General features: G+C 39.9%; 1 protein-coding gene and 1 long non-coding RNA gene across 2 annotated transcripts; one reads left to right on the forward strand and one right to left on the reverse strand.

Moving 5' to 3' along the window:
• Positions 1 to 6: 6 nt before the first annotated feature.
• On the forward strand, positions 7 to 9,515 carry LOC103384689 (uncharacterized). The gene is made up of 3 exons (XR_522126.2): positions 7 to 3,031; positions 3,298 to 3,358; positions 9,343 to 9,515. It is a non-coding gene; the product is annotated as an uncharacterized LOC103384689 (long non-coding RNA).
• On the reverse strand, positions 3,793 to 8,081 carry cox4i2 (cytochrome c oxidase subunit 4I2). The gene is made up of 5 exons (XM_008318296.3): positions 7,916 to 8,081; positions 6,367 to 6,466; positions 5,762 to 5,923; positions 5,530 to 5,661; positions 3,793 to 4,154 (listed from the first exon to the last, which is right to left on the reverse strand). Exons 2-5 carry the CDS (start codon positions 6,464 to 6,466, stop codon positions 4,021 to 4,023), a joined length of 528 nt encoding a protein of 175 aa, XP_008316518.1. The 5' UTR covers positions 7,916 to 8,081; the 3' UTR covers positions 3,793 to 4,020.
• Positions 9,516 to 13,331: the final 3,816 nt, after the last annotated feature.

Consider the following 13,331-nt stretch of genomic DNA (forward strand, 5'->3'; position numbering starts at 1 on the left):
ATGATTCCTAAACTAAAGAAACTGAATGGAGAAACAAAAAAAAATCTCTTGCTTCCTTGTGTTTTTTTTTGTTTGTTTGTTTGTTTGTTTGTTTTTTTTTATGCCATGATACATTAAACCCCACTGTTCCTGCATCTGGACTCTGTGGTCACCCTTGACCTCATCTAGGTCCAGTCCAATCCAGTTGACCTGCTCCAGCCCCGATTACTCTGTATTTGTGTGTGTGTGTTGTCAAATGGAGTGACACAGCTTGGAGGCAACCCTTAGCTTTTACACTGAAATAAACTGGGTCAGAACCTAAAGGTTACCAGCAGGAACCCCAAAAAAATGTGTGTAGTGAAAATTATAGCACACCCAAAAATGTCTCCTGTTTTTTTTTTTTAATAAACTTTCTGTGTAAATTATTTAGACTGCACCAAAGCATTTAAATTGAGCATCGGCCACATTTCAGGAGAAGCTAGATTATAGTGTCGTCAGAACTCATCAGCTCTGAACAACTCTAAACATTGACATGACATTATTTTATTGGCCAATCACACAACTCATTGTTTCCCTGTGTGTACAATTTGGTTGGTTTTAAGTGGAATTATCCAAGAACGACTCGGGGTGAGAATCTTTTTTTTTTTTTTTGTCAAGACTGACCTGAAAATGGCAGAAAACTTGAATACAAAGAGCGAAAACAATGGTATCGTAATGTAAATTATTAGTTTTTGACCCAAGTATTTTACTGAAAACACCAAAACAAATGACTGAACAAGACTCACCTTCTTTTGGTTAGAAGTAAAAATAAAGCAAATGTTTTATTTATTAATTTAAACCAGTCTAATTGAGGTTTTCATACAGTTTGTAATGCATCCTAATTTTGTGCTTTTGAAACAGATTTTCATTGATCTTTATTTTATTAATCCCAACTAACCAAAGTTTCAAAATCTTTGGTTGTTTAATCGTCAGACTGATGAAGGAGTCTTCGTCCACAGCTGCTCCCTGTGAGGACACGATGCAGGGCTTCACATGATCACTGATTTGATTTTTAATGCAATTAGAAAAGTGTGGTAATCTGCTCTACAGTTGTCAAAGTCTGTAAGACTGACACACACACACACACTCTTGATTCCAACCCCCCCCCACCCCACGCCTCCAGTCTGTCAAACCTCCATCCATCTTTTCTCGTCCATCATGCGGCTCCTTTATTTTTCCTTCTTCTTCTGCCGCGGTCCCTCAGCTGTCAGTGCAGCCAGTCATGTGTGTGTGAGTTACAGCTGGACCACCTGCTGCTCACACCACAAACACACCTGTCAATCTAATGTATTCTATAACCGAGGAGTTTCTGAAAGAAATGTGGTCTCTAATTGAAAGATTGAGTTCAGTCAGTCTTTGTCACCTGCTGTTTTACATTCTCGCCTTTCGTTCTCTTGGGTGTAAACAACAACAACAACAAAAAAAAAACACTAATGTGTGTAAATGTCTACAAATGTCAAACTGCACAGATCTGCGTCCTCCCATCACACACTGTGCCTCCATCTTCAAATCAGGGCTCATTATTTCTCATCTGTCTCCACTTTGTTGCTCTTCAGTCACCAATATATACTGTATAAAAAATATATTAAAAAAAACAACACAACTCCGTTTGACCATCTGACATAATCAATTCCTTTGCACTCGAGTGTCTGATTATCGAAGGTCTACTCTTTAACATTCCAGTCCAGTATATATAAACACATGCACATATATCTTATAATATGTGCTCTGCCAAGAAGCAGCTCTGGGGCTTTTCCATATTTTCACGTTTTAACTTCCAGTGTGTAAAATGGGAAAAAGTGACATCTAGAGGTAAGGCCAAAAATTGCAATAAATTGGCTATTTATTTCCTTCAGTGTGTTCAAAGACTAGAAACTGTTGCCTCGTATGAAGAATGACGACTAAGTTTATCTAATTATTTCTTTTTTATTGGCTTGTCTTTTTTTTCCATCAGATTGCAGAAATGCATATACTTGTTTTGTTTGGTCCATCCAAGCCACTGTAAAACTTAGCAAAGTACTATATACTCAGAGTACAAATACAAGGCTTATTCCAACTCTTTACAACAACCAAATTTGTTTTCGTTGTAATCCCAGCAAACGACAATGTGGTCCAATGCGATCCTCCCAAATGTTACACACTGGACCTTAAAACTCTTTCTCACACAACAGACCTGTAGAAAATTTCTGTCCAACAAAATGTTTATGAAGGAGCCACAAATGAAGGGAGCATTGACCTGTTCCCTTTATATACATGTACATGTATATGCTAGTTATTTAAAACTGATTAGGATAGTGCATTAGCTTAGTGACATATTTAAGAAGAAAAAAAAAGATTGCGGCTTCTGAACATTATTTATATTTGTTGTACAATGCTCGATGGTCCCCTCAAGCCTTAAATCTCTCTCTCTCTCTCTCTCTCTCTCTCTCTCTCTCTCTCATCTTTGCATTGACGTGTGTCGTGTTTTGATTTCTTAGGATTGTTGGGACGATGCTTGACGAGATGAACACACACCCAGTCAGAGTTAGAAGATATTTTTCACCAGGTTCAGTCTCTCAAGCATCTTTGTTGAAAATATGGAAGATTAGAATCAGAGATGGAAACCAAGTCCAGTGGTCTGTGTGTGTCCTTTAGAAACTGCACTGTAAAATAAAAAACAAAAACAAAAAAACTACTTACATTCATCCTAATAAAGCCCTTGTTGGAACAGTCACTGAGTCTGAGTCTGATTTATAAAATCTGCTAGTTTTATTGGCTTTTTATTCATATCTTCATTCCATTTGTTGGATATTATTGTACATGCCATTGCTTGCACTCGTGGAATAACTTTTATATATTTTCCTTCTTTATATATGTTTATCTGGGATTTATGTAAGTTTTAAACAGTGGTTCCCGAACATTTTTGGACAAACATTTCCGGTATTACTTTAAATCTAAGCTTTTGTTTTGAAAATCAGCGGATATGTTGTTAATAGCCCCGTTCTCGCATCAGCTTGTTGTTCCTAATTGACAGGTACGTTGTCGATGCTACAGTATTTAAAAGTTATTTAAAGTTAAAACAAAATTAATGAGTAAATGCAGCCTCGTTCGGAGATGTTTTACTCGTGTTTTTTGTCATTTAGTGTTGTCATGGGAACAGTTTTGAGCAAAAGCGGGAAAGCTGTTTTTACCGTGGTTTCTCCCTGGATGTGTGTGCACGAGCGAACGTGAACGTGTGTGGTGCGCGTATTTCTTTTATGTTATTTCCTGTATGTTTAACATATTTTATTTTCTTGTTAGGTTTTTAATGGAAAGGATGTTCGTCTCACTCACGCTTACATGTTTTATCATCATCGTGCAGGTACGTGTGTTTGTGGTTTCTCAGTTTCCATTAGTCAATGATGTTATCTAAGTTGAGTTCATTTGTGTTGTTCCTGATTGAGGTGGGTTTTAATGAAAAGGATGTTTGTTTACGTATATATACACATATATACAGTACACACACACACACATATATATATATATATACAGTATATATATTGTAACTTTAAACAACTTTTTAAAGAAAGACAACTGACCACATGATCTGAACAATAGGTCATGTAAGGTGATATTTGTGTTTCGTTAGCTTTGGTATATATCTCTGGTTATCATGTGTATTTGTATGAAGTGAGTCCCATGTTTATGTGTTGAGCACATTGTGTACTTGGTTGTGGTTTTATGGATATTTCATATTTTTATATTTTATACAGTGCATACAAATGCTGAAAAAATTGTGAGTGAGACAATAACATATTCCATCACAGGAGAGTGAGAGTGAAACTTTATTAAAATATTGGACGGACACACTGCTTGCAGCAGACACAGAAGTGGCACAGAGCAACGATGACGAGTTGTTTGTTTTTATAGTGGTTTTTAACATTTTAACTTCAGCAGCAGCTTGACAGAACCAGGACTGATGCTCTGGAGTGACAGGTCCAAACACTGCACCACCTCCGCCACACACCATCCATCCACCTGTCTTCATTTCCATTGGCCCTTTTCATAGTCCCACTTGGCTGAGAAGCCCTCGACTGGGTTGGCTCTCATGTCCAACATCCTCTTCAGCTGTTTGGCCTGCCATTCCTCGTCAAAAGTCCTGGGAGTCTTTGGGTAGACTGGACAAAAACAAGAAACATGACATGTGTAAACACACTTCAGGACTGTAGTATTCGGAGACTGGTCACATGGATTATCTTAGAACAGTCATCCTCAAATATCCAGCTTTAGGGCTCACCGTCAGCCCATAAAGACAAGACGTGACCAAAATAGAGGAAAATGTTCAACTTCTCAGAATTGTTGTATCAAAAGATGAGGTAGTTTGAACCTGAGATAAGATATCACAGTGTGATGAAGTAAGACACATGTGATGTCCTTGGCTTTTGAAGTCATCTTCTAAAGTAATCTGTGGGGTTATCTTTAACAATGGTTCTCTGTTCCTGAATTTTGACACCTGAATGCTTTCACATGGCGACTCATCGGTGTAAGAAACACTCCGAGTTACTTTGTACTCACTACAAAGAAAGTCAGACATATGCTAATGAAGTCATCATGCTACATCAGTGAAGCTGTTTGTGGGGATGGTAGGACAATTTCAAGGGCCCCTGTCTGATGTGGGCCCAAAAAATATTAATTTTAAGAATGTCTGAAATTAACTTTTTGCTGATATCCAATATGCCGTTATTGTCCAAACACTTAATTTCCGATTCCGATATCAACCGATATAGTGGTGGTTAAGGAATTTAAGGTGATGGGTTAAAACAGTGTTTCTCAATTATTTTCTGCCCCCCTGGGGGCCATAATTGAAATACTATTGGAGAATACATTCTGTATTATCAAAATAGCTTTATAAAATGAGCTGTTCTGCTGCCATCTAGTGACTAGAAGGTTGTTTATCGTTCATAATGTTCTGTTCACGTGTTATGAGGGAGTTAACAGTTACTGGTATGGGAGAGGGAGTGTAAATCTCATCCCCTGCAGGTGAAATACAGTTTGTGCGTGTTGGCTGTGGAGCATCTTTGATGAATGTCGACAAGGATTTATTAGGTTGGTGGCTCATGTACTGAGAAGCTAACGCGGAAAATAATTTATTTTATTTGCAAGACAAGACACACACACGCACACACACTGTCCCTACATGAAGCGACAAACCTCACCACTAAAACAGAGGAGTATTGTCCCGTTTGTGAAATGTTTGTGTGCTACAGCTAATGGTGCCCCTCACCCCCAGCTCCCTAAAAACTCTCATTTGTGCCCCAGCTGGCACCTGGTGCACATTACACATAAGTCACTGTTGTGACTTATTGTGCTTGTTGGCCGACTGTCTCTGTTGAATATGAATGTCCTGGGGCATAGTTGCATTAACATAAGCTAATTCCACCAGTAGACCCTACAGTAGCAGTGGATCTCGTCATGCAGTTGCAACAGTGCAGTTGAACATACTCCTTTTCCTAATAATGATAAATAAATAAACAAATAAAGCTTGGTGTTTACCAAAGACTTTCTGCCACCACACTACTAGACCAGAGATGCCCAGAAAGATTAACGCAACTCCCACGACAGTTTTCCACTCGTCAGACGGCTGCTTCATCTCTGGGAAGGTCTGACAGAACATCATTCGATACACTGCAGGGCGTCAGGGGGAACAGCAGGAACATGAAAAGTGTCAGAAACAGCAACAACATAAATCGTTTTTTGTTTTATTTTCTACATTGCTTAGTCTTACAGGCGATCTTCTCCTCTTTGGTCAGTTGGCTCCAGGGTCCTTCCTCCTTCTTCTTCAGGCTCTGTTCTTCAGCACTCAGGTTGTCTTTGTAGGGTTTGTCCGGCAGAGGAATGTCCAAACGATCGACGTACATGGGCTGAGACATGTCCGTCTGTGACACTTCTGCAGAGACAATTATCAGAATATTAGAAAAAGACGTGTCCTCCACTGTGTGAACCATAGAAGGTAGTTAACATCGGTACTGCAGTGCCATCTGCTGGTGTGTTTGAGAGAGTAGACGGTCAACCCAACTGAGTGGTTTCTGGGAATTAAACTCAAACTTAAGGCCAAAGGTCAGGATTCTATTCTGAAAAACAATTCCTGCGTTTCAGTTTACCCTCCGTACCACTAGAGGGAGTCCTCGTATGGTTCAAGTATTACATTCTAAAGTATGTTTTCAGTTTATTATGTTTTTTTTTAAATTAGTATTTTAATATTAGACATATACATACATAATAGATTATTTACAACGTAAAAGTTGAACCTATTACTGTTCAATTTCTGGACCTGGCCTTAATGTTAAGATACCTTCAATGTACAAAGACACAAAGAGTCAATATTTTTACCATGGCTGTGACTTGCCATCCTTACACTGCTGCTGGACAAGGCTGCAGTTACACGCCTGGCCAGGAGGCTGCCCAGCCGTCCTGTGGTCAGGTGGAGCATCTGAAAACAAATGAGAACATCTGATTAAAGTGAGCCAGGGAACAGACCTGTGGTCTGATGATGGATCCCAGCATACATGATTGGTCAACTCAGCTGAAACCAACCAAAGTCATTGAACTATAGTGGGCTAGAAATTCTAATATAAGGAATATAAAATAAAAGAAAAATGTATATAATTTGAAAATATTTATTAAAAAATTAATTATTAAAAATATTTGAAAAAGTATAAATTATAAAACATTTTTTTAAATTAAGTTAAAAATAAATTAAATTAAATTATAAAAAATAACATGCTGATTTAAAGAGTGAGTTTGAACGGGAAACATAAAATTTAAATTTTGTGGGCCTGGAAATAATATATCCACAGCATGATAGTGGTATGTAATATGACATGTTACCAAATTTCTTTGATAGATACTTTTTTCAAATTCAGATTTACCTCTGAAAAAGTGTCTGTGTGTTTGCTGTGCAGCCAAAATGCTGCTAATGTGATTTTTATCCTACTCTACTTTGTGTTGTTAATTGTCGTCTGTTTTCTTTGTCAATAGGTTTTTAGGAGGCCATTTTAAGTTTAATATCAATTCTTATTACAAACTGTAAAGTTCATTAAGACAAATGTGTTTGGTGATTTTTGTGACTTGACTTCTGAAACCAACCAGACCACAGCCTCCCTACAGTCTATGATGACTCCACAGTGCTGCTATGAGTCCTGTTGTGTATGATTGGTGTCTGACTGATATTTTTGTGTTTTGTTTTGTGGTTTCTTGCACTGAAGAATACATTGCTCTCTTCTCACACTCTTTAGATACAAAAACCTCAGCTGTGAGTCTGCTTTACTGATAATTGTTTAAAAAAAATTCTCGATGAAGAAACTTTATCACTCCAAATGTAGTTGCTCTCATGGCGAATATACCCTCCCACCTGTTTCTGTAGCTAATAACACACACACACACACTGACGCATGCACGTACAGGGGACGTAGTAAACATGGCGGAAACTGGCAGTTTGTCAATTTCACAGTCCTTTCTGACCTTCTAAGCGGGACGACATTTCAATGAAAGTTTCACCTTTTTCTTCTTTTTAATTCAGTCGGTTTGAACGTAAAAGTGTTTTATTTAGACACAAGAAATTCTGCAGGAAACTCTGCCACATTTCCAGAATCTTTATGTCTGCGCAGCATCTAAAGAGTTCCCTACAGTAAAACAGCTGTTTTACATATATATATATTTAAGGCCAAGAGTAAATCTGAGTTGATTCAGAGTCATGGTCCAGAGTCTGCTCTACACGTACGCCACTCTGTGTGAGTGTAGGTATGACGACAGGGAAGTTAAGGACAGGCAGGGCTGGATCTGGCCCTCTCTCTCTCTCTCTCTCTTTCTCTCTCTCTCAGTCGTCTGCACGGCTACACTTGCTGCCAAATGCAGTGAATCAGATGGATTCCATACTTACGGCGGCTCTGAGAGAAGAAGCTGCAGAGTCAGAGGATGCAAGAGATCCAAAAGTGGAAAGGAAGCTGTCTCTCCTTTTACTGTTTTTGTCTAATGCTGTCCTCTCTGTGACAAAACACTGATCCGAAACCAACTGTTGGGCGGGTGAGCGAAGCTAAGAGGGAGGAGGAAGGAACCAGAGGGGCAAGGCAAAGAGGGAGGGAGTTGGAAAAGAGAGAAATCAAACCACCAATACCAGTAAACAGCCACGTGTTAGGGAGGCAGGGACGGCACAAAGAGAAAGTGGATTGGAGACCAAATGAAGACACTTAATACACGGAACGGCCACGAGGGTGGGGCCAAGGTTCTGGGTCTGAGGTCACATGAGAGTGCGGGTGGTGCTGGTGTTACTGTATGATAGAAACGAGCATGTGTTTGAAACAGTTCAGTCCTCTGAGGTCCTGGAGAACTTGATGAATACAAAAGGACAAGGAGATAAAGTTGAACATTTCACCCTCTGACACTTCCACAAGTTCATGTTGGCAGCAGGCCATCACTTCATAGTTTGGCAGTGATCCTGGAGGCAAGTCTGCAGTAGGAGAGAGGGTGGAGTTAGAGCTCACAGAGCAGCCAATGGTCCACAGCTGCAGTGGAGAGTGGGCGGAGCCTGGGAGCAGGGTGTCTGAGGTCAGGTTAGGACACTCAAGTTCTGTCTCCGACCTCAGTCTGTTTGTGACATGAGCTGAAAGAGTCGGCCGTACAGTTATAAACTGTACGGGTGGAAGAATTGTGTACAATTAGTCGTTCAACATGAAGCTACATGGAGGAATTTGTCTGTATTCTGTCAGGAAGCTACTGTATATACTTTTATTAGTGATATTATGAATCAAATATTTTGGCTTACTTTAAACTTTCCTTCAGATAAACATTTACTGTCCTGGTTTATTAAGCTATATTTTGGTTATTTTTTGGAATGGTAATTTTACGAGCTTCTCTTAATATTTTCTTCTAGGGTTTATATTACATTTTATTATATTAAATAATATTATGGGTAACTTTAAAGAACAGTATTCCATACTTTGTGAGACATTGTCACCAGTTCTGATTCGGAATTTAAGGAATGTTATGTTTATGACTTGACATTTACTCAAGTAGAGCATCTGATTTAAATGCCTTTCTAAAGTCCTTTAAATTTAAAAAAGGTCAAACATGGCTGACTTGATGTGAGAAGTTTTAACTTAAACTTAGACATATTATTAGTTCAATATTTGTTTTCAAATGGCTCAGTGGGGGTTGGGCTCCCTCTAGTGGAGTAGGTAGTTATTGGGGGAGGAAAAGCAAGTCATATGTACAGCGTTTACTTTTAATATTTTCTTTACTTTGAAAATGTGAACTGATGCCTTTCATCTGTTCAATTAGAATATCATTGTTGTTTTTGTTTCATTACAGTGAATGTGTCAACATGGTGGGCTGGACTGGAGTCAACAGAATCTAAAAAGAACAACAACAACAAAAAACAGTACAGGTATGAATGCTCCACAGCATACATGTCAAACTCAAGACCCGGGGGCCAAATGCGGCCGGCCAAGCCATTTTGTGTGGCCCACAGCAGCTTAAAAAGCATTTAGTAAAGTCCATGAAGCAGAGTATCCTAACCTAAGAAATTAAAAGTTTTTTTATTACACAGCAATGAATAATATTTGTAGCTTAAATAAATAATAATCAATTACAGAAACATGTGTTAGTCTGTTATAGAGTAGTTACATCTATACCAGTGTTCCCCAACCTTTTTTGTTCCAAGGACTGGTCAACCAGTACCTGTTACTACAGACCAGTACCAAGGAGCTGAGCATTGGAGGATCATTACATTTTCAAAATTAAACATCCTTTAGACTCTATTCTGCTTGTATCAGAGTCTGAATGAAATATTTTAAAATCTTGACAAATTATCTTTGAATATAGAAAGTAAACGGATATGACTGAAGTACCAAATGACCTATGGACCGGTACTGGTCCGCGGAGCGGGGGTTGGGGACCCCTGATCTATACAGTCTTCCATTTACAACCGGCCCTTCAGGGGAAACTGTATTGCTCATGTGGCCCGTGGTGAAAATGAGTTTGACAGCCCTGCTCTGCACTAACAATAGCAGCCCTCACAACTGTAGACCATCGTAGCAGTGTGTTAGTGTGTTTGTGTGTTAGTGTGCGGGGATGCAGTCACGTGCTTGTCCGCCCGCTGTCATTGTATCATTGTTCAACAACATTACACTTGTTTATCCCTGAGTGTACGTGCTGTGACTTCATCTGAGTCTGGGCCCAGTGCACACACCAACACATGACATCAAAGTCCATCAGCAGAAATGAACAAGAGTCTGTTCAAACTCATCTACGTGTAGAGATGTTTATGTCACAGTGTTCTCCGGTGTTCCTAGAAGAACTTAAACATTGTTTGAGTCACTGGTTGACTTTGTTTTTCAGCGATTGATGTGAGACACGTTCATGTGACGCTTGAATTTTAGCGAGAAGGTCAGGCATTAAATGCAGATCTGCTGTAAATGTGCACCTGTGTGTGCTGTCGGACATACTTAAAACTTAATATTTATGGAAAAAGTGATGGCAACTGTGCATGTTTTCCCTTCTCTCCAGATCTATAATGAATGATTTCTTCATATGGAAACACTTTAGTTTTGCGTAAACATTGAATCTAGAACAACCAAAGACACACATCAGTAGGATTTGTTTCTTTATGTCTCTTTATCTGTAGCCTTTGGAATTCTTTTTCAATGTAAATCTTTTTTTCACAGGCCAACAACAAAAAAAAGCGTAATGTGTGAACTAACATAGCGCATAAACCGCTAATACTACAAATCCCGGGCCAAATATTTACACTAATTACACTGCTGTCCATATAACAGTACAGTGGTGTTGAGCAGATGCAGTTAGTCTTTAACTTTGGTCTCTAGTGTTTGCTGTTGATTGCAACAAACAACAGTCATTCGGAAGAATTGTCCACTAGATGGCAGCATGTCACAACTACCGAATTGTCAACAGCCCGTTAAACTACTCCTGGACGGCAAACGTCCAAGAATTGAAGCTTTTTTAAAAACAAGGCTCATGTTTCAATGTTTGTCAGTTGGAACAGACAGTGGTGTTCGTTTCAGGAACTAGTTCTGGATCAGGTCAGATTACAGCCGGATGAAAACATCTGCTCCCTTTCTACAGACTAACACTTGCCCCAAGACTGTATTGCAATTACCGTCATTTAAGCAGTTAGTGTAAACTGTGCTCAACCACAGAAGAATTAGAAACAGGAGTGTGACTTCATTTTTAAAACTAATTACCGTTGAACTGAACACAAGCGGGTTCTTGCTGCACTGCAGTTGCATGAAAAAGTTATGAAAAAGAGGGAAATTCAAACATTTTATTTGAAAGTCAGGACTAACTGGAAATCAGTTAATCATTTATTGAAAACACAATTTCTTTGCATCTGCAGCAGCTCAGTGTGTAATGATCTTCGACCCAGTAGTCCAGCGTGGCCATCTTACCCAACGCTGTATCATTCTAAATCCCAGATCAGCACTGAGGGTTGTTTACCATAGCACTCTATCAATCTGCAGTAATGAACATTAATCTTCTCTGCAGATTTTCTGTCCAGGCGACCCTTAAAGACATTTCACTTCTTCTTCTTCTTTTGTGCATTTAAATAGTTGGTTCATGTTTTTATAAGGTGGGCTGTTGTACATTGTGCCTTATCTCTGTACTGGGAAACACAAGTACCATTGAGCACACAAGGGCTCACTCCCACACAACTGTGATAAAATATGTTGCAGCCTTATCTCTTCAAAAACAAAAGCTAACACTATATAAATCAGCACTGAATGAGCAGCTCTTAATGCTAATACTGAAGAAAATCTATCCATCCGTCTATCTGTCTGTATCTATCCATCCAACCATCCGTCTGTCCATCCATCTATCCATCCATCCGTCTATCTGTCTGTCTATCTATACATCCAACCATCCGTCTGTCCATCCATCTATCTATCTTTCTATCTATCCATCCAACCATCCGTCTGTCCGTCCATCTATCCATCCATCCGTCTATCTATCCATCCAACCATCCGTCTGTCCGTCCGTCCATCCATCCATCTATCCATCCATCCGTCTATCTATCCATCCAACCATCCGTCTGTCCGTCCGTCCATCCATCCATCTATCCATCCATCCGTCTATCTATCCATCCAACCATCCGTCTGTCCGTCCATCTATCCATCCATCCGTCTATCTATCCATCCAACCATCCGTCTGTCCGTCCATCTATCCATCCATCCGTCTATCTATCCATCCAACCATCCGTCTGTCCATCCATCTATCCATCCATCCGTCTATCTGTCTATCTATCCATCCGTCTGTCCATCCATCATCCATCTATCTATCTGTCTGTCTATCTATCCGTCCAACCATCGGTCTGTTCGTCCGTCCATCCACCCATCCATCTATACTTCGAAAGAATATAGTATGACTATGGTCTAATTGTGAGACACCACAACGACTGTTTAGTCCACTGTATGTCTCTGCTGCTGTCATTAAAATAACATCTGTGTCTCAGTCTCTCGGAGCAGCTTTGCACTGTCAGTGTGTCTTTCTACAGCACATACGTCAACAAAGTCTTGAACTATAACATGAATGGCTTACACAGATGCATCATGGTCAGCGACCACTTCATCTGGGACGCTGCTGTCTGTAAATGTCATCATCTTAACCACCTACTGTCCAAACAGCCCGCCTTCATTTTTCATTTCTGCCAAAGCAGCGATAACATTGTGCGGCATGACTTTATTTTCATTTTTCCAGAGTTGTTTCTAAGTGAGCTGAGGGTTAAGTCAACCTCACCGAGAGGTTTCTGAGCTGCAGCTACAAAGCTGCTGTGTCTACAAAGAGCAGCAGCTGCCGGGACAATGCAGACACAGTATGGCACGTGTTCTTCATTCATTTATGGAAATGAGGTGAAGACCGTGACGCTGCAAATAACCCACAATCCACCCCTGCTGCCCCTCAGCCCGCCCGAACACACAGTGCTCTTTATCCCCTCTGGGGTTTAACCCCACTTTGACCCAGCGCCGCCCTCTGCTGTCCCACTGTTCCACCCTCTGCTGTCCCACTGGAGTTTGGAGACGTTTCTTCATCTCTCAGGAGAAAAAAAAAGCGTTTACCATTTGTCATCTTTTCTTTTCTCTTTGTTTGCCTCTCACCCATCATCTGCTTTCATAACAAAACAACTGCAGGATGGAGAAGGTGGGCGGATATCAGCCTGGAGTGTCAGTTTTCAGTCAGTCTGGTATGATAAAGGGCTAGTTTAGGTTTTTTTTTTCTTGGGTGTATGTGTGTGTTTTTCAGCTCAGATGTTTGAAGGACTGACACATGGTCAGTGCTGGGGCCAG

This window comes from Cynoglossus semilaevis, chromosome 10 (genome assembly GCF_000523025.1).
Source record: "Cynoglossus semilaevis isolate Cse_v1.0 chromosome 10, Cse_v1.0, whole genome shotgun sequence".
Classification (NCBI taxonomy): Eukaryota; Metazoa; Chordata; class Actinopteri; order Pleuronectiformes; family Cynoglossidae; genus Cynoglossus; species Cynoglossus semilaevis.

Excerpts from the sequence above, each read along its gene's own strand:
- cox4i2 (XM_008318296.3), bottom strand. The coding sequence starts at position 6,466 with ATGCTCCACCTGACCACAGGACGGCTGGGCAGCCTCCTGGCCAGGCGT. Across the intron at positions 5,662-5,761 it reads CAAAGAGGAGAAGATCGCCT|TGTATCGAATGATGTTCTGT; the intron begins GTAAGACTAAGC and ends GACGCCCTGCAG. Across the intron at positions 4,155-5,529 it reads GTGGTGGCAGAAAGTCTTTG|TCTACCCAAAGACTCCCAGG; the intron begins GTAAACACCAAG and ends GTTTTTGTCCAG.